The sequence below is a fragment of the Platichthys flesus genome, chromosome 4 (assembly GCF_949316205.1).
Source record: "Platichthys flesus chromosome 4, fPlaFle2.1, whole genome shotgun sequence".
NCBI classification, from domain to species: Eukaryota; Metazoa; Chordata; class Actinopteri; order Pleuronectiformes; family Pleuronectidae; genus Platichthys; species Platichthys flesus.
Genome location: NC_084948.1, coordinates 2,787,953 through 2,808,451, shown reverse-complemented (window position 1 = coordinate 2,808,451; position 20,499 = coordinate 2,787,953). Strand labels below are relative to the sequence as shown.

The 20,499-nt window shown below is 40.0% G+C and overlaps 1 protein-coding gene and 1 long non-coding RNA gene across 2 annotated transcripts in view; both read left to right on the top strand.

Moving 5' to 3' along the window:
• Positions 1-2,008: 2,008 nt before the first annotated feature.
• On the top strand, positions 2,009-3,224 carry LOC133952409 (uncharacterized). The gene is made up of 2 exons (XR_009920546.1): positions 2,009-2,156; positions 2,891-3,224. It is a non-coding gene; the product is annotated as an uncharacterized LOC133952409 (long non-coding RNA).
• A 1,303-nt stretch (positions 3,225-4,527) lies between these two features.
• st3gal4 (ST3 beta-galactoside alpha-2,3-sialyltransferase 4) overlaps positions 4,528-20,499 on the top strand; it is a 28,191-nt gene continuing 12,219 nt past the window's right edge. The window contains exons 1-7 of the mRNA XM_062385209.1: positions 4,528-4,835; positions 10,704-10,770; positions 14,926-14,997; positions 16,316-16,397; positions 16,745-16,834; positions 18,095-18,192; positions 18,665-18,728. Coding sequence (XP_062241193.1) covers positions 14,976-14,997; positions 16,316-16,397; positions 16,745-16,834; positions 18,095-18,192; positions 18,665-18,728 — 356 coding nt within the window. The 5' untranslated portion in view covers positions 4,528-4,835; positions 10,704-10,770; positions 14,926-14,975. The remainder of the gene's footprint in view (positions 4,836-10,703; positions 10,771-14,925; positions 14,998-16,315; positions 16,398-16,744; positions 16,835-18,094; positions 18,193-18,664; positions 18,729-20,499) is intronic.

The window sequence follows — 20,499 nt, the reverse complement described above, 5'->3', positions numbered from 1 at the left end:
GACCAACAGTGAAGATGCAATTCTTGTTGAGACAATTCACAACTCTGTGTGCTTCTTTAACACAGCTAAATATGAGAGGTCTGCTGGTTGTAATATTTTCCTAGTTCTGAGTGTTGTAAGCTCAGCTTGTTGGAACAAAGTCTGAACATGCTGAAGAATTCACCTCCGACCAATGAAAAGAAAACCTACAGTTGTGTTAGGTATGGGTTAATGTCCTTGGCAGTACTTTACCCTTTTAATCAAGCTTCCTGGCAGCGCTTCATCTCAGATAGTTGGCATTCGGACCACTCTGTGCAGAATATCAGGTGTTCATGAGGCACCATCTGCCTCCAAGAAGTGCTCCATGTTCTCTTTTTCCTGACTTTCATTAATGCTGTATCATCCTCCCACTTTACCATCCCCCTAAAACAACAGCAGACATTAAGGACCACAATAAAAGACCCTTGATAATCGCCTCTTTAGTGGTGAGCCAACATTGTAACATAAAAATGTAGACTAATCTCAGAGAGGCACAGATGTTATGTGAGGCTTTTGTTGTTACCATAACAAATCCTCCTCCAGATGACACCGGTACACACACAGACACACACACCATCACACACACACACACACACACACACACACACACACACACACACACACACACACACACTCACACACACACAAACACACACACACACACACTTTCTCACACACACAACCGCAAACATGAACACACACACACACAGACACACAAACACACACACAGATACCTGGTATCTATAAGACTTCAGAGAAAAGCTTTTTAGCGTGATCAAAAATTATGTTACATAAAAAGTCATTCAAACCCGATTTTCACATCAAGATGCATTTCACCATTAATATACAGCTGCTCATATAATGACAATGCATTATATGTACATATTGACAAAATAAAACAATGGCGTTAATTTCATCAAATTGGTTTTGCTGAAATATCAACAACCGTCTGTTACTATATCTCCAGATAACATTGTTGTTAGGGGAGACTAAGTTGGAACTGGCTCTCTCTTAATTTCTAATTTAACGAAATAATTTATAAATAAACGGTAGCCCTAAAATGCAAATCACAATGACAAATAGGGGAAAACACAACAAAAATATCACAAAACACTAAAACTAATAAAAGTAAAAAAGCAAATTACAAAACACAAATAACAAGACACAATGACAAACGGGTAAAAAAAAGGCACTGTGTGTCTTTGTAACTAGGTGATCAAAGATGGTCAGCAGGGACCTCCATTCTTCTATGTCAGATGTTAAGGTCCTTGTGATCAGTGATTTACTATTGTGATTTGTGATTTCCATTTGTGTTTTCTCATTTGACGTTTGGGTTTGTGATTTCCTACATACAGTGTTCTGTTATGTTATTATTTACTGTGGTTTTTCCCCATTTTTGATTGGGGAAAAACCACATGATTGTGATTGTGCACTGCAGGGCCAATGTAAAAAATAATGTAAATCACATTTACATCCAGATAGTTATTTCAGTTTGCATGCTTTCATCACAGGACTTGAGAGGTGCTTAAAGGTGAGTTTTAGTACTGCTGAACAACGTTTCCCCAGAGTTGCAGTCTTTATGTGAAGAACTTCCTATCTACCAGTGGACATGAGTGTGCAGGAAAGCCAAGAAAGATAATTAACACATCTCCCAAAATGCTGAAATATTTCTTCAAGTCACAGGTCAACTCCAAACTAAGCGGTGTACAGTTTTGGTCTTTAAATCTTGTATGTGAAAGTCAGTTCCCCTGGCAGAAAAGGATGAAGTTGTCTAAATATGACTTAAATACAAATGCAGACTTTTAGGATTAGTACTCAGATTAAAGAGCTGACAGAATTAAATTAGTTGAGTCTTGGAAATTCCCCTGAGCAGAAATGCTGTGTCAGCATTCCAGCCATTTGAAAAATAAAGTAAAGCAAGCATTGACAGAAAAGAAGAGAGAGAGAGAGAGAGAGAGAGAGAGAGAGAGAGAGAGAGAGAGAGAGAGAGAGAGAGAGAGAGAGAGAGAGAGAGAGAGAGCACAGGCCACAGGATGGTGTGCTCGGACCACCAACACTATGGAAAAGCACTCAGCTGTTAGTGGGCACGGTGGTCTCTGGTGGCTGCAATGGTTTTGACCTGGACTTTTCTATCTGTGGTGAGTAAAGTCAGCTCTCATGAAGCTGCAGCGAAACACCAGCTGGCTTCATTAAAGGCGAGTGGCAGATCCAAACATTTTATTGGTTTTCCTGTGAATGTAGGTCAAACAATGAAATGAGACACGAGAGGGCTGCATGTTGAAAGCCAGTGCACAATTTTACACACAAAATGGAAGACGAGTGCTCAACCCATGTACGTACACTTACACCAAAACTATGCCATCTGAAAAATAACCAAAGAATCCCCTATCTAAATTTGTTTAACTGTTCGCGACCATGTTCTGCATTTTGTTGAGTCAGACATGCATTTACATGGACGGCACAAATTGATAAAGCGGCTGCATGCATGCTTCAGGCTCTTGCGTTATTTACAGAACCCCCAGCCTTGCAAACATCAGCCTTTGTATGCAGCATTATCCTGATAGAGGCTCATGTTTAAGCTGTCCCTAGGTTACACAGTGTTATCTCCTTTACAAACAGAAATTTACAAAATCACAGCCAACAGCAACGAGGCTCTGCAGATGTCAGTGTCTGTGCAAGGGGATCACTGACACGGTAAAGTTCATTAACATGTGTGAGCCTCAACCATCACTGTCAGCCCCCGGGCTACATTTATGGAACTGCGGTATTCGGATGTGTCTGGAACTGCCTGAGCAAAGTTCATTAGATTTAACTTTTGATGCAAGAACCACATTACAGCTCAAACCTTTTTCTCAAATCTTTTTCTAACCAGTGAGAGGTGGTGGTCTAGTGGCAGAAACTTGGACTATGGGCAGAGAAGGTCTCTGGTTCGTCTCTGGTTCGACTCCACGGAGAGACAACAAAAGATGAACCTGGATTGATCTCTCCAAAAATCCAAGAGTCTCCCTACCCTGTCTAGTGCCCCTGAGCAAGGCACCTTACTCCCCCAACATCTGCTCCCCGAGCGCCGTACATGGTCGCTCACTGCTCTGTGTGTCCTGCACCAGATGGGTCAAAAGCAGAGATTAAATTTCCCTACCTGCATGAGTGTGCCTTTGCATGTCTGTGCATGTGTTTGGGACTAATAAATGCATCTTAATTCTTAATTCTTCTTAAATGTGTTCTCTAAAGCCCACTCAGCACACCTCCCTGCCAACCAGACAAAGTACTGCCTACGCACAGACTGGGCCTTATTAAGACAAATAGCTGGGTAACAATTTGCAACAAGTTTTCAGTGTGAGAGTGAAGACTAGTGAATAATAGTTCGAATTTTAATAATTTACTTAAACTTAGATAATTTACTGCATGAATCTTTTTGTTTAAAATACACCCTTTCTGCCAAATGAACAAAACGTCTCCACATGACTACATTAGGTAAATATTCCCAAATATTCAATAAAGTCAAATAAAAGCCAACAACAGAGCGACAGCAGCAGTTAACCCTTACCCCATGTGGTGGAAACTATAAGTACATCTACTAATTATAGTTTTGAAGTACTATCAACCAGTAATCACTTTTTAAGCCTCATAATTCTACTGAATTCGAGACGCAAACATTCTTTTTAATCTGAGAGTTTTACAGATTCTACAGGAGTATAAATGCCAAGAATTACCAAAATAATAATAATTAGAATATATTATTATAAATTAAACTGGCCAGGAGAAGTGAAAATTAACCCCCATTTTTTGCTGCAAATTTAGTGATGTTTCTTCTTCCAATACAGTTTTCACTTGTCACATTGTCACACTTGCATCCTTGAATGTATAAAGTCTTATAGTATAGTATTGGACTATTTTTATTGAGCTCTTTGCTTTTATCAGGAGATTTTGTCCAATGAGAATTTTTATTTTTGGACTATTTTTGATATTCTAAGCATATATTTTCAAGCTAAACACACATGCCTGCACTTGTACTTTTTTGTACTATATTTACACTTTTATTTGGGCCTTTGTCAAAGATATGAGCAGTCTACTGTTTTGACTCCTGTGTTTCACAATGTACAGTCATTAAGGGCTTAAAAGGAAAAAGATCTGAGCCAACATCTAAGTTTGCCAGATGTTGTCCCCTCTGCAATAAAACTCGGACTGAAGACGCATGTATGGGCCAAATAATTACAGAAAAAAGAGCTGGAGATCCCATGGTGCACTTGTCCCACAACATGCTTTCCCCTCCACTTACACCACCAGCAGCAGCAGCAGCATTAACCAACATGCACTTTAGACTCCATAGCTACACACACACACAGACACACAGACACACACACACACAGACACACACACACACACACACACACATACACACACACACACAGTACATTCTCTTACAGCTATGGTATTTGGATCAGCCAACGGCGGTGCACCCACTTGCGCATGCGTCCCTGCACGCACCAAGAGGAAAAGGGGGAACGCGTTGTAACAGAAAAGTGAGGCGGAGGAGCCGCTGTGTGTTCATGATGAAACGGTGCCACTCACACGCACACTGAGCCAGCCTGGGGTGCCGGTGTGCGCTTCTGTTTCCGCTGGAGGTTGATGCCCTCCACAATCGCATCACTGCCTTTTCCTGTGTGCGCGCACAATTTGTCCTTTTTGTGTGTTTCCCACGCCGTGAATGTCACCAGCAGCAACGCGAACTTGGTTTTGCGGCAGCAGCATCGGTACGGTGCTGGGCACACAAGAGGCTCGCTCCGTGGATTTGGATCTGCTCCTCTGCGCTGCTGGTGAGTGGAAGACTGTTTTAAACCCCCGTGGAGTTAACATGGAGCAGCCAGCCCTGTGTGCGTCAGGAGTTGTTGGACATGCTTTGCGGAGAGAGGCATCACAAAACAGCCACTGATCTGTTGTAGCTGGATCACAAGATGTCCAATTGAATTTGGCTGGAACATGTCTTTGATTTGTGCGTTTTTAGGTCAGTGTGATTTTTTTTTGGGAGGGGGGGGGAAAGGCTGCAGCATGGGAGAAGACAACATGGGATAATGACATACTTTTACTTTATTCAACCACAGACAGTTATTATGTTCTCTGAGATCAGAGGCACTAGGAAGTGGAATTCAAGTAAGATTCTGGCTGTTAACCTCTGGGCTTTAAATGTCCCCTTTCCTCTGTAATAATCAGGAAATGATACAGTGGGAAATGTTTCTGGCTGATAGTTCAGAGCCCACCAGCGGCCCTGTCTCATTGTTAACATAAGTAACCTCTTATCACTAGGAAATTGAAATATATACCTATTATATTGTGCTATTCTTGCAGGCTCTTTGCAAAAAGACATGTCGATTCGAACATTTAACTTAAACGTATGCATGGCATTCATTGATTTACAGCAGTTTTTATTGTCCCTGATATGCCGTCATGATATATCTTTCATGGCGACTTGAATCTATCTGACAAACCATGCTTTTCCCCCTCTGCAATATTGATTCTGCTCTGAAACACTCGTCCTTGAAACAGTGGATCGGTTGGATTCTGGCACAAAACTATGTGATAGCCGAGTCGAACATGTCCTCTGAACAGTAATTTGGGGCAAATACAGTCGTCACTTGTAGACTCAAGGCAAATAAGAACATTTGTGCAACCAGCAGATACAAGAACAGCTTAACACGCAGACGCTGCAAAGGAGGCTTCATTTTACACTCATACCTGTCAACCTCATAGGTAGCAATTTCTTAAACAGATCAAGTTAATCTAAGAGCCCAGGACTTGAAGAAGATCTCAGACTGCTCAGATGAGTCATATGACAACTACAGTACAGATGGCTTTTAGTGAAGTCCCTCTCATACGATGAAATCCCTCTTGCTTTCTGGCCCTGTACCACTGATGATCACAGCTGGATCAGGCACAAAAACATACTCCAACAAAGTGGAAGCGGTGGGAAGCAGATCTCTGTTTTCTGATCTTGTTTGCTGGAGGTGTGTCTATGGATGTTGGGAAACAAGCCTTGTTGATGTTTGCCATGAGACCAGAGGGTACAGAAAATGTGATTAGATGGAAAGAGATATTAATTCATTTCTTTTATATCTGCCAGTCTGCTGTATACGGTCTCTCTCTAGCAGCAGCTACAAGAGAGAGGGTATTTTAATCCTCAGATGGTGCATTTAATGGTGCTTAGAGATATTTAGCACAGGGCAACTTATACCAAATCAGATAAAACACTATGATTGAAAAAAAAAAAAAATTAAATTAACACACATCTGACCTCAAAACATTCAGGGAAATGTAATAATACGTTGGTGCACTGGTGTCTGTTAGTGCACAGTGAAATGCCCACGGGCTCAATGGAGAGTCCCTGACCAGGGTGTTTACTGATTTATCAAATTGAAATGATATCAAAGAAGTTGGACTAAAGTTTTTGGTCAAATTAAATAACCATCAGAGGACACAATCTGCAGATGTACCAGAACTTCAGTCCAAAGGGTTACTTTGCCTCAAGGTCCTGATTTGTAGAAATGTCCTTTGTGAAAAATAGATTTAAATATTATAATTGTTTAAGTTAATCACTTGGCTCACATTTGACCACAAGGTTCCCTAAATGGGTTAATCCATCCATTAGTCAAACCTTCTCATCTTTACATTTTGAGGTTAGAATGTCCTTAAATGTGGTTTCTGGTTCTGAATATTAACCAAACGGAAGCCCAAAGAGGTTTTTGACACAAAGAATAAGAGAAGCCTCTGCTTTATTTACATTTCATGGACTCGTTCTTAGTTCCTCTGTCACTTCTCATATTTTGGACCCTTTGGTTCTTTCCGCTGAGATTAGACAGCTCAGGTCTCTGCACGACATCCCAAGGTCAACACTAAAAACAAACCCTGCTTCCTGAGGAAATTCAGTGCCTGCCTTCTTCATGCAAGTTACCATGTTAACAAGGAAAGTAATACTGTAAACAGCTAAATCAACCTAACCAAATCAAACTAACTGTCAGATTTGATTACAACTATATTTGTGTCTTCATGGGTTCACATCACAGAGTGTTAATTTAACTCTTTGGAGAGTTAGTACTGTAACACTACTTTAGTATTATTATTGACTCTTTTTGGACATAAAATGTAACACTTCTTCACTCTAACCAGTGTTTGTTTTTCTCATCACTCGTATGTAGAGTTAGACATTAACTCCCTCATGGAATAATTTGTTAAATAAACAAGTGTTAACCTCCTATTAACTCTCATAGGTGTACAGATAGTTCAGAAATAAAGAGGAAATGTTTGTTTAACACATTTATTTTCAAACATCAGTTTTCACAAGTCAAGGATGCTGCCTGTCTCTGCTTCAGTCTGTGTAGTTTCAGAGTTTAGAGTGGAAAGTAAAGAGTTAATGTTATTACATTTACACTTCGAGATTTGACTCAAAGAAACTTCATTTTGACACTCTGTTTTGACACCAACTCTTAGCCAACTGAAATAATAAGCATAATTAACCCAAATTTGACCAACACCTCAACATCTCGTGAATTTGCTGTGTATTTACTTACAGTAAGTGAGGGATGCACAGAACCAACTTTAACTGACACTAATACCTGGACTTTGGGTATCAACTGATACAGAGAACTGATCCAATACCAGTGTCTTATTAATAAGCTGTATGCCTCACTGTGTGGATGAAACAACCATCGTTTGAATTATTTGCACCAGAAATGTTCAATACCCCTCAACTGCTGATTCTTTGTTTGTTTGTTCAATGTTAGCTAGCATGCGGGGAACTAAATGAAGGTGTATACAGCTACATATATTTCTCTCAACTTCATTTCCTTGATTTGATTGATTTTTGGGGCTCTCACCTGTAGACACACCATCCTGTTTGATATGATCCTCCAACAGTTTTTTTTGATTCTGACTCAATATGAGAACTCTGTTTCTGTCTACCCACCCAGGCTGGTCTCATAAAAACTTTCGTAGGAATGCTACTAAAAGTAATGCACTAGAATTCGTATGAATTCCACGTAATTGTGAGTCAGGAGACTGGGGACAGGTGACTTATGCGCTTCTCTCTCTTCGTGAAAACAAAAAACATGGCGGACATTCAATTTGTAGTTCTCTGTATGGTTCTTCCGGGTTGAGAATAGGGTTGTTAAAATAGTCTTTTTTAACCATGAATGAAAATATTGAAACTGAAACACACATATCTTGCCATAAATATCATCAAATCACATTTTCATTAAGAAACATTGCTAAAATATAGTGTTTTCCACCAAGAATACAGCAATCTCCACCATCTTGCTTTATCAGACCGCGGCCGAGGTCTTCACAGGCGCACTTGTCGTTTGGAGCATTTCGTAGAATTCTCTACGAAAATAAAGCACTGTGCATTTCGTAGGATTCTCTACAAAAATTTTACATAACTTTTAGTATGATATCTTACGAACCGTTTCATGAGACCATGTTGACCCACCATATGCTTTATATACTTCTGACAACACACACCATGATCCAGAAATAAAGCCAAAATATCCCATATGCAAACACTGCCATCTTGGAACTAGAGTCTGCGCGGTTGCAGGTTCCTGCAGATACAGGATTCCGTCTCAGTTGTCAATCAAGATGTTTCACCCCAGTTTTATATCATCAAATAACAAATTTAAACCATACTTGCTAAAAATTAACATTTGAAAAACGTGTACTATCTGCTAACTTAGCAGAGGGGGAACGTAAACTATATTATACTTCAGCTAGCCACTAGGGGACACTTTGGCTTCACTTTTGGTACCCACCCTGTAACTTCACAAGGGAGTTGGCAACTCTCACTGTTACAGCGAGAGTAAAATAGAGAACAAAGTAAAGCAGTTTAGAAAACTCTGGGTGTGTTTAAAGTGTTTAAGGATGTAAATACTTTCTGGAGCGGAAACTAATAACATGTAGTCTAAAATCTAGGAATGTGGAAGTTGACAAAGAGGATCGTGATACAGGAGAAACAAGCCACAAAATTGTCCTCACCATGAGTGCCAAAAAAGGGAAGAAGAAAGACTTCTCATTTACAAACTCTCTTTACATGCTGTACTTATGTCTCCCTGAAGGTGCCTTTTCAGATGCTGGCGTATAGGAAGCAGTGTTGGTAATATCCTGCAATTTCTTTGAAAGCCTCTCTTCATAAAAGCGGCCAAAACGATACAAATGGGCTCTGGATTTAGCTCTTCTGACTGGATTAAATTGTGGGATTATGTGTTTTAGAAGTGTTTTTCTATTGTGAGCCTGACACACATGTGATTTCCTTTTACAGAGTGTGTGTGTGGTTGAGAGGAATCAGCTGGTATAGGTAAAAGGGATTTAGAGAAGGTCATTTTGAGCCATTATTTAGGTCTGTGCTGACCGCAGTGCAAGGATTTTAGCTTTACCCATTCAGCATCATACCAATAAATCTCACGATAAATATCTTAGGTCTTCGGAGAAGACTAAAGGTGCGACGACCTGATCTCATAGCATTGTTTGTGCTTGTGTGTGATGACAGTCTCACTAATCATACATAATTGAATCTGCAATATTGATGATTGATGTCAATAAGGATTTGCTTGCATCCTTGATGAAACCTACTGTAACACAATGATAACTGAAATACAGAGCTCATATTCAATACATATATTAATGCCAGATACCTTCAGTATCATTCTCTGCCCTCACCTTCCTCAGGAATTTGGGAGGAAGGAGTTTCAACCAATAAGTCACTAACAACATTTTCCCATGGAGCTTCTTCACCAGAATTACTTCCACTGCGATTCTGTGGTAGCAGCCTGACTCATCTTTAATCACTACAGTGTGCGACTAAGCTCTTTAAGTGGTCTGTCTGCGTTTTCTACGTGATCTGTGCTTCGACTTGCTGCAGCGCTTTCACATCATCTGTGGCGCAGGGGCACCTCTGTCTGACAATGTTAAATCTGACTCTGCTCGAAATTCGTATAGGTCCTTTGCATTTTGACGACATGTCATCGGTGTATGTTAGCCAGGGCCCAGCGTGCCCACCACACAAACACACACAGTATCACACATAGTCAGCCATTGTACTGCTCTGCTCCTGTGTTGCCTGTGCTGTCTGTGAGGAGGTCCTCTGCTCTCTCAGCCTGAGTCACGCACCCAGGAGCTTAAACACGTCCAGATGTTGCAGCTCTTTCAATCTTGCCCCAAAGGTGAAAGAGTGTTGATGGAAATCCAAATCAAGTTATTGAGGAAATCCATGGCGGGATTGCGTCCCATTTATTTGCCCTTCATAACCAACCTAAGTAGAACGCACTAATACAGTTATTATTATTTGATCATTATTATTATTATGCAGGGAAATTAATCCATACAACTAATTTTGTACTATTAAGCATTCGTAACAAATTACATTATACATTATATCCCAGACTATATCTCAAGATGGCATGTCTGTATCATTAAATGCATCTTTAGTCCTGCTGTATTCATCCCAGAAGCCTGGTCATAGCTGTATTTTAGTTATACAATAATCTCTGAAATGCATGTTTCCTGTTCAGGGATGACTTGGTGATCAGAGCTGCAGTATAATTTTTAGCCCCTCGTGTGCAGCGATGATTAGAAAATGAAGAAAAACAAAATAATAAATAGTTTTTGCTTATATGATAATTTTTGTGGTTTTTAATTTACAGGAAGAAGCCAAGAACCAATTACACCAAAAGCCCTGAGTCTGCAGTCTTTGAATGAAAGAGGGAAAAGGTAAGGTGAACTGGAGAATTCTTTTTCTGACATTTGGTGACAGCTTTCTCACTTGTCAGTTATTTAACGAGAAAATTTGGTTTGGAGTACTCAACCATTAGGGATCCTCTTTGACATTTTTGTCGGAAATATATTTTACTTACTTTTAACAGTTAAATATTAGAAAATAAATATGTGTTAATATGTCTTAATATTGTGGCTTGTTGCCTAATCAATCCATATGTGTAACACTGTAATAAACTACATTAGTTATCTCTTTGGTAAAAATGAATGTCCACAAGGGGCATAAATATTTTGTTTTATGACACATTCATATAAGTGTAATGAGAAATTGGTAGTGCAAACAGGCATGAAAAAACCTTACTCGACATCATAAAAAACGCCATAAGGAAAAAGCATTGATGGTTAACATTATTTTGTGTTATGTGCGTACTGCGTCTTGCGAATGTGTTCATTTCTGAAGACCTTCTCAGCCGACGCACCAAACAGACACATTTGGCAGACTTGTACGCGTAGTTCATAGCAAGTATATCTCTGGCCTTCCTTTCATGTATGACAATAGACCTATGACGATAGCAACGCGTTTATGTAGCATGTATGTGAGCAAAGACGTTTAAAACGCTGCCTGTCGTACAAAAGCATGGTTAAATAGCAAGTATAGCTCCTTCTTTTTAAGCTTTTACCCATGTCAGCAAGAGTAGCTGAGGATGGAATCATACTGTTTTGTTACGTCGCAGTCAAATTAAAGGGGAATCTGCAAGTTGAAGATGGAAAACCTAAAGTCTTATGAAAGCGGTCCAGTCAACCAAATCCTATTGTCTGACTAGATAACAGAGGAAGGAAGTCTCAACCTGTTATTACTAGTCTGCAGTGCAAACCACGAAGCTGAGACGACTCCCAGTAAAAGCTCACACTTCTAAAGGAGAACTATAATTGCCCATACACTAAGGTCCCATGATTGTGAGAGTAGTGTCTCCTCAGTCATCTTGTTTTTTACTAAGATACATGTGAGAGTGTCAGCAACCTATGTTTGCTGTTGCTGGGATTGAACTTTTGCATGCTCTTATGATTGTAGAGGAAACAAAAACTGCAGAAAACAAAGTGAAATTAACCTAATAAATAACAAAAGTGTCAGGAGGGGAAATGGAGATTGTGCTGTTGAGGTTGTCTAAGAATAATAATAAAAAATCTGCAAGTTTCAGAAAGGGACATTGCAAGGGGTCGTTTTTATGTCAAAACATAATTGGGTATTTGCGTGCGACATTTACACAATGGTTATACTTTGCACCAGTTGCAGGTATGGAGGGGGTGAATGAGAACTTAAGGCTGAATTCAAAAAACGCCGTTCACCCTACAGACGTTTGGACTGAGCCATCGCAGACTTCCCTCGTACCTGTTCACCATCATCACATCAAAGTCTCTCAGGGCAGGAGGCTGCGCGGCTTAATGAGTGGAGTCTGTTTCCCTTGTTGCTGTATATACGTTGGAAACAACCATAGACTGCATATATAAAAGAATCCCTTCAGGCCTAAAACAATATAACTATCATATTGCACATATTGCTGTATCATGATGTGGTTAAATATTACTTCTAGCCAATACAATACAAGTAAAATACTGCCTAAGTAATTGCTTAACACTTAAGCAATATAATAACAACAACAAATAAAATTATTGCTGGTGGAAAAAACTACAGCGTCACATGTATTGCATTGAATTATGGGTAATTAAATCAGTAAAGCCTGCCTCCCAGGACGTCTGCTTAAGGCTCCATGTGCATTGGATGAGTGTGGCTTTGGACGGCCCTCAGCACTCAAAGACTTGCCTGGAAGTGTAGTGTACAAGTGAGGAAAAGTCGCAACATTTGGATTCGGCCTGAGAATCAAGTTCAAATCAGCTAAAGTTGAGCCAGATATTTATTTGTGAGCCAGACAGCTGGCCTCACTGTTGTATCCCAACCACCCACTGCACATATCAAAGCTTTCTACTGAATAGAAAAATAGACTCCAGCGCTGACTGAACTTTCTGATTGATTTACTCACGCGGGCGATGGGATTCGAACACACAGACCCCTCCCCCACCCAGGGAGAAGGGCGAACCACTGAGCCTCGCAGGTATTTCACATATGCACATATTACAGGTTCACATTTTGCTGGAGAAAATAATCAACTTTAAAGCAGTGCTTTTATGGCCTCAGGTTTTTACATTATCAGCTACAGAGAGCAGCTGCACATGAAAATACATTGAATGTTTAGGGTTGTTAAAATCAAATGAGGATTTGTGAGGTGAAGGCGAGGAATGAGTCAGCCTGCAGTTGCTATGGCAATACTTTATATTAGTTAAGCTGCATGTCTAAAAAAATCTTACCCCTGAGTTTTAGAACAATGTGTGCCAGTAGATTTAGGCACTTTAGATTTGTTTTTTTCCTGGTGTGGAAAGATCACATCGCCATACTGATTACCTGAGTCAGTATGGCTGTAACAGAAGTCACTTTTGATTTAAATAGAAAATGCAAAGCGTTCTAGAGGTTGTAACTGGACTTATATCAGAGTAGCATTCTCTGAAATGTTGGAAATGTTTTAGAAGAGATACTTCAAATTATACTGTTTCAAAATGAATGCATGCACATACAGTTATATACAGAAACACTACAAGTAACAACACACTTCCCGTTACTGATCTTGCCTGCTTAATTCATTAATATCGTTATTAAAACAGTTTAGGATTTCAGTTTGTGAATGACCCACTCCAGGAGCTTATTATAACCCCACTAATTTTTGGACTTCTAAATTAGTTTTATTCATACTGGGGAGGGCCTTCTTGATCAACTGGTGATACGGAGGTTTGAGTCCTCCTGCAGCGGCCGAAGGTTTGGTTTCGACTCAGCCCTTTGCCTCCTCTTCTCCACATTCTCTCTGCCCATTTGCCGCTTGAACAGTCCTGTCAATAAGTCAATGCCCTAGAGTATATACACAATAAGGTTTTTGAGCTGGCTTTTGTTGAGTGTAGTGTTAACGTCGATTTATATATTTTTTTATCATATAAAAAGGCGTAAAGGGGAAATGTTAACATTAACAGTTAAAAACTTGATTTTCATTGGAGGTCGACTTAAACTAATGAGCATAAATTATTCAGCACTACGATGAATACGAGATCAGCACAGTTAGATTCAGTGTTAATGCTCTATTCTACAAAACTAACAGCTCAACAGAGGGAAGAGGGAGGAATCTCATCTTGCTTATATGATCATCAGAAGAAAAAGAGTAGAATTTGTAGTTTGCTGCTTTCCACATTCTTTCGTGCTTCCATCATTTCCTGATCAATAACAGTGGAAACAATCACTGGCCTTGCCAAATGTGTGGCTCCGGATGCAGGATGAGGCAGCAGTGTCATGTCAGCGTTCATGTTGTGAAATGACTGTTGTGTTTTACAGGGAGGGGCCTCAGTGTTCACATACTGTTGAGTCAAATCCATCGATCCTGTGGTTTCCACTCCTCGACTGTCTCCAAGTTAAGGCTTGCATGATTTAGTCGTGGATTTACAGCAGTATTGCGTTACCGTTGTTGCAATGTTGCAAGTACATGTGCCTGCACGCACATCTTTAAATAGACGCTCAGCTGTGCGCTCCTTCAGCTAAGTATCGACTTTCAGTGATGTGTTGGTTCTGGAGCAGAGTCAGGCATGTTCAGTGCGACCGTTAGCTCGTGTGCGGGGCTCTGATCTGCACGTTGTGAATCAGGAAGATTTAGGAGACAGGATGTGCATTGTGCATTGTGCATGCCAAATGCCTTTTAATCTGACATAAGCTGTAATCTGAACACTCCAAAGTCTGCAGTGGAGGCGAGCACACATTGCTGTAGATGATTTGACGCTGTGTGATTGCATATGCACTTCACTTCAGGGACAAAGTGTTAGTCTATAGTGATCCTCTTTTCTTCTTTGTATACGTTTGCTGCTTTGCCTTGGCAACTTATTTGTGTGTGTGTGTGGGTGGGTGCGTGCGTGTGTGCGTGTATGTATGTGTGTGTTAATTTTATTCAGAGTAGTTCCCCTTTCAAACAATCACCTCGGAAGGTGTGTGTGTGTGTGTGGTGGGGGGGGGGGGGGGGGGTTCCTCAGTTTGAAGGAGGTTCTAATGATTTTTTTTTCTTCCAGAATAACCTCATGCCCAGTGAAGAGATGAGAGCACTGAGGAGCACGTGAAGATGTCCCAGAAAGCAACGAAAAGTACGTCTTTATTTATCTTATTGTGTTCATGTATTACACAAACTACACATAAACATAGACACGTGTTGTTATCTTAGGATGGGTGCCATGCTAGCTGTTGAGGTCTCAATTTTACATGTCTCTTGAAAGGAAAGTTTTCTTAAACCTTCCTTCATTATCATTATTGTTATGTTATGTTATGTTATTGTTGTTTGTATAATCTCTGTCCTGCTGTAGATTGACAGGTTGAAGAGAAGCTTTCATTGTTTCATCACATATGGACAGTATAGCCGTTTTCAGAAATGAACTCAAGAAATTTTCTAGAAAATTGGGTCTGGTCATTTTCCAGGACCTACCTTTTACGTATGAAAAACGCAACAGGTGTGTCCAACATGTTCACAATAACAATTGGGCAGCTCGATTATCGCCCAAAAATTAAGCAGTGCTTTTCATCCTCCTCCTTTTATGCCTCATTATCTTCTAAAGTTATGTTTGTCTTTGTCTTCTATCTGTGTGGTGCCTCTTTTTTATCCCAAGGTGTTATAATTCTTGTATTTTTCACTTAAACCTCCAGCATGGATTAGAAACATCAACATTAGCCCGCTCTCTTATTGTGAATTTGCTCACTCGGACGTTCACTGGACATTTTATTTCAGGTCTGGGAAGAAAAGTTCCAAAAAATGACACTAGCAACTGACTCTGACATTTGCTCTCTTGCATACGGAAACCTTCACAGTGCACAGTCAAATTGAATGATAGTTTTTTCATGCAGGTCTGTCAAATTCAGAAGCCACCCTCTGAAGCTATAGTCTCTTGTCCCAGGACAGAAAACTTATCATGGTATCGATGAAAAAAAACAAACAGGAGAGTTAGTGTCTTATCTTTAGAATAATTTAATGCCGATAATGTTATATTCATCATATTCATTCATTCAGCACTCATCCACTTACTCACTGTCAGATGTACCTTTAGTCATGTTTGAAGAGGGGCACTTTGAATATTCTGTGGGTTTCACACTCTGGTGTCTGAAACCATGTAAGATGCATGCTTCCTGTTCATCTGTGCAGCAGTCTTGAAAAGCAAGTGTCACCAGTAGTACGCTGCTTTGTTTAATTTTAAATTTTCTATTTTAGGACTGATACCACACCTGCGTTGAATAAAAAGTTATTTTTAGGACCTTAAAATGCACATTTCTTATTAAAATGAGTAATTATTTACATATCATCCATGCAAACTTTGAGTCTCACTGAAGCCAGCATATGTTTTACATATGTGAAATTTGATTATTGTCCTTTAAAAATGTGTGTACATTTGTGTTTTTTGTCTTTGTTGACTAAAGCATGGTGCCTTAGGCTTCTCCCAGTTCTCCTCTTCTTCATCTCTTTTGTCATGTACTACTGTTCCAATGCCATACTTCAGAGGTAAACACACACACACACACACACACACACACACACACACCCACACACACACACACACACACACTTTCTTTATTCTTTCTGTCTCCATTGCCCTAGTATTGTGGTCACAGAATAGCAAAAATGCCCATTTCTGGTAAAACATAAGCTCATGAGGGCCGAGAATGTGCTGAGTCATTAAAAGTTGAGAAGACATTTGGATCATCCTGTGGTCAGAGCTGACGCAAAATTTTGGCCCTTCAAACATGCCCATTACTGCACACTTCTTGAGTGCTCTGGACCTAGTTCCTGGCACGTTGTGTATTTATGGATTCAGCAGTCCTCATGCCAAATGTGGTGATGTGTTTCAGCTACGGCGGCACCAGCAAGCCTCTGAACAGCAGCAGGACACTGTGTAGCAGCTGGCTAACCCAGAAGAAGTGGGAGAGCCTTAACTTTAAGTGAGTAATGGCATGTCTGTTTTATTTTTTTACACAAACTGGAGGGAGTTGATGGCTTATTAAGGGAAGGAAGTGTGCCAACATTTTATTTGACCATAAGGTCTTTATGAAGGAAAAGTAAACGTTAGTGAGAAAGAGAAGGGCTTGATTTATAAAAACTATTTTTCCATCTAAATCATAACATCAAGTTTCAGTAACTCAAGCGGAATGTCCTGAAATGGTTGAATATATAAGAGTTTGTATAAAACCCAGTATAAGAATAAGAAAGAGCTCTGGATAAAGATAGTAGCTTGTTGTCCTCCTCAGGTTCTGCTTTGTTAAGTACAATAATTGTTCAAAATCCTCTTCCTCTATTATCAGTTATCCAGCTGTATATTTACTGGTCCTTTCTATGGGCTCCCCCCTCTCTTACCTAATAACGATGTGGTCTCCATCTGTGGCTTGTCCCAACCTCCTCCAGGGTCACAGTTTATTTCTCCAGCCCAGCAGACCTTCCGCTGCCCCTTAACCCCCAGAACATTCAACATTCATAATCCCCTCTGTTTACTCCTGCAACAGAACAGGATTGCATGATAGGCTGCTGCTGGGTTGCACTTGGATTTTCACATCAGTCATTACAGTTACAGCGAGGCCTTCCAGGCAATCACAGTGACATTTCTCTAATTAAACCCGTCCCTGGAGTTTGATCCTGATCCCCTGCGGAGAGCGAGCTGGCACACATGGCTAATAAATGTCAAAGAGACTCACTGTCAAAGACAGTGGGTCATAAACAGCTGTAGTCTGAAGCCAGCGGACACAGAGAGGCGATTGTTTCACACGTTAGAACCTGCCACATTTCTATCAGTCCACCGGCTCTGTGAGTGTTTTTGTTTTCCTTTTCCCTCTCCTCAGCTCAGAATCGCCAGCAGAGGATTTTTAACGAGGAAGATTTCAGTCCAGTGACATCATATAAATAGCTGCTTTGCTTGTAATGAGTCTGGTTTACCTGCTTAATAGATACCAGAGCATTTGGCAAAGTTAAAGCATCAGTCAAGCACATCAGGCAGTTTTCCTCTTTGGCAGCACAGTTGGTATTATCCATTGTGTCGCTCGATTATCGCCAAAAAAATAAGCCGTGCTCTTCATCCTCTTCCTCTGACGCCTCTTTCACCTGCTCCAATCCCCTCTCAGCCACAAACCCTCCTGTAATATGACCATGCAGTGGTACCCTGGGCGCTGTAGTTTGATGTTGTAATGGCTGATCTGACATTTCTCATGCAGCATTAGCCGACAGACGCAGCTTTTTCTGAAACTGGAGGATTTCTTCTGGCGGGAGCATCTGTCTGAGCTGGCTTTACCATATGGCGTTAAGGGAAGTGGTATGTCAACTTCACATTAACCACAGCACAGCGTTCACTCGGCACAATGTCTAACACATATGTATTATATTTATTTTTATACTCTTTATTATCATATTTCCACTCCTGAATAGTTGCCGTGTAGTAATATGAACAGCACACCAGCTTCAAGTTCAATTCAAATGAATACCTATTTTTACCCCCAAAAAATCTTTGAATACTTGAATAAAAATATTTTGAAATTTAATTCTTGACCACACTTGACAATGACACCTTTGATGCTTAATGTCATAAAACCACACGGCATAAGAAGGTCGCAAGAATCCTCCATTGAGGTTTTTTAATAACGGATATCCTTGTAATCAGGACCATACATTGGATGTATGACACCTGGTACTTTCTGCCCTCACAACACTGCACCTCTTGTTTGTGAATTGCAGTTTTGAGAGAACCCACACCTCTTCAACGGCTGTTTTCTTACTTTCCCTTCCAGAGCTGTTGCTGCTGAAAGTTCTTGCTGTAACTGCAAATGATCAGGTGCCAGCCAACATTGAAAAGTAAGTGTGAGCACACATTAGCCCCTTTTCCACAACTGCTAAAGATGTGTTTTATTGCACCAGCCAAGGTTTTGCTTTTTTAATAAGCCAATTGTATCTTTTTTTACTTACTTCCTCTATTGAGCTGTACTGCATACATTTCCGGCCAGCATGACTTATTTACTCTCATTATGGGTAATTGGATGACGCCACATTAAACAAGCCTGTTCCTCAGAACGAACACAGCACAAAGCACAATCAGGTTTTGCTCAAATAATGAATAAGATAAAATGTGCTTTTATTTATCCTCCGTAGAGGAATTTCAGAATTACCGCAGCGGCACAGGGAGGCAGCAGAAGGCTGTTTTTTCAAAATGTGCAATATAACGATACAGTTTGTGTAATTGTGCAATTTGTCCAAATTCTTTGTAATATAAAATAAACAATATGTGCAGCAGTTGTTCGTGGATTATAGGTTTTGGTTTAAATGGCCAGTTATGTATCAGAGAGTTTTCTTTCTAATTGTATGATCAAGTGTGTGAAATTGAGAATGTGGTTGAAACTATTGTGGAATAATAAAATAATTAGTTTCAATATATAAGTAGCTAAGTCCTGCTCATGCAGTTGCTAAATGTAAAGATGATGTAACACGCTGATTAGCATAATCCTGATATCATTACAGTTTGTCCACAGAGGACAGGTCTAGTACTAAGTTAGTTGATTTATTTGATGCTCCACCAATGCAGCGGCCAGTCTGGCTTTGGACACCCAAATTCTTTGGTAATATGCTAAATCCTAATATGTTTCCTTTTTTAAGTTTAACCAACTTTTTCTTTTTACTTCTGTTAACTTATTGCAATGTAGATGAACAAGTTGTTTGTTGGTTTTTGTTTGTAAGCAAGATTAAGCAACAATTATTGGATACATTACAATGAAACATGGTGAAATGATGCAGTATGGGTTAGGATCATGGATCTTAATGACAACAAAATTTAGGGGACTGTTATTTTTTAGGGCGGGCACTTTGGTGCAGATCCAAGTAAATCAGTTCGTCCTGGGCAAAGTTATGTACTCTACTGAGTGATGGTCTAGTTGACTGTGATTAAATAATTTGTTCTCTATCCAGTTTAAACTCTGTGTTTTAGGAAGTAGCTCAGATTTTTCAAAATGTATTATTGTGTTTAGCTTTATCCCTCATGGCGGCTTTTGCTGTCCTGCCAGTAGTCACATAAGCTTGGACTGCATTCCTCAATACGACCCTGGTGACTGAAGTGCATTACATAAGACGGTACCAGCCAGCGTTTGAAGAACAGACCTCTATTCATTATGGATTTCATTGTTAACCTTGTACAGTCAGACACATAATGCTGTTGTGCATATCTAAAAAAAATTATAGAAGAGTGTGGTTTGATTAATCGTAAAACATCTTGCCATATCCAAACAAACAGCAAATCAAACGTCATAGTCAGTAAACCAAATGTCCAATCAAATGAAAAGAGACGCCAGCCATAGTTTAGGCCTCCAAAGTCTCAAATGTCAAGTCACTGTTAAGTAAAGTTGTGAGCACTTAGGTTTGGTCAAACTCATGCTCATCACAGCCCCTGTCTGGCAACAACACAATTGCAGCAGAAATGTTTTTTACCAATCTGCTGATAAGCCACAGCTCCTTGAGTGATATGTCTTGAGTGCTGTGATAAACAGTTTATTGGAAGAGGCAGTTTTCTTGAAATGCATAACATTCAACAGCGAATTTGTGTGTCCAATTACTGTGAAACACATTGAAGATAAGCTTC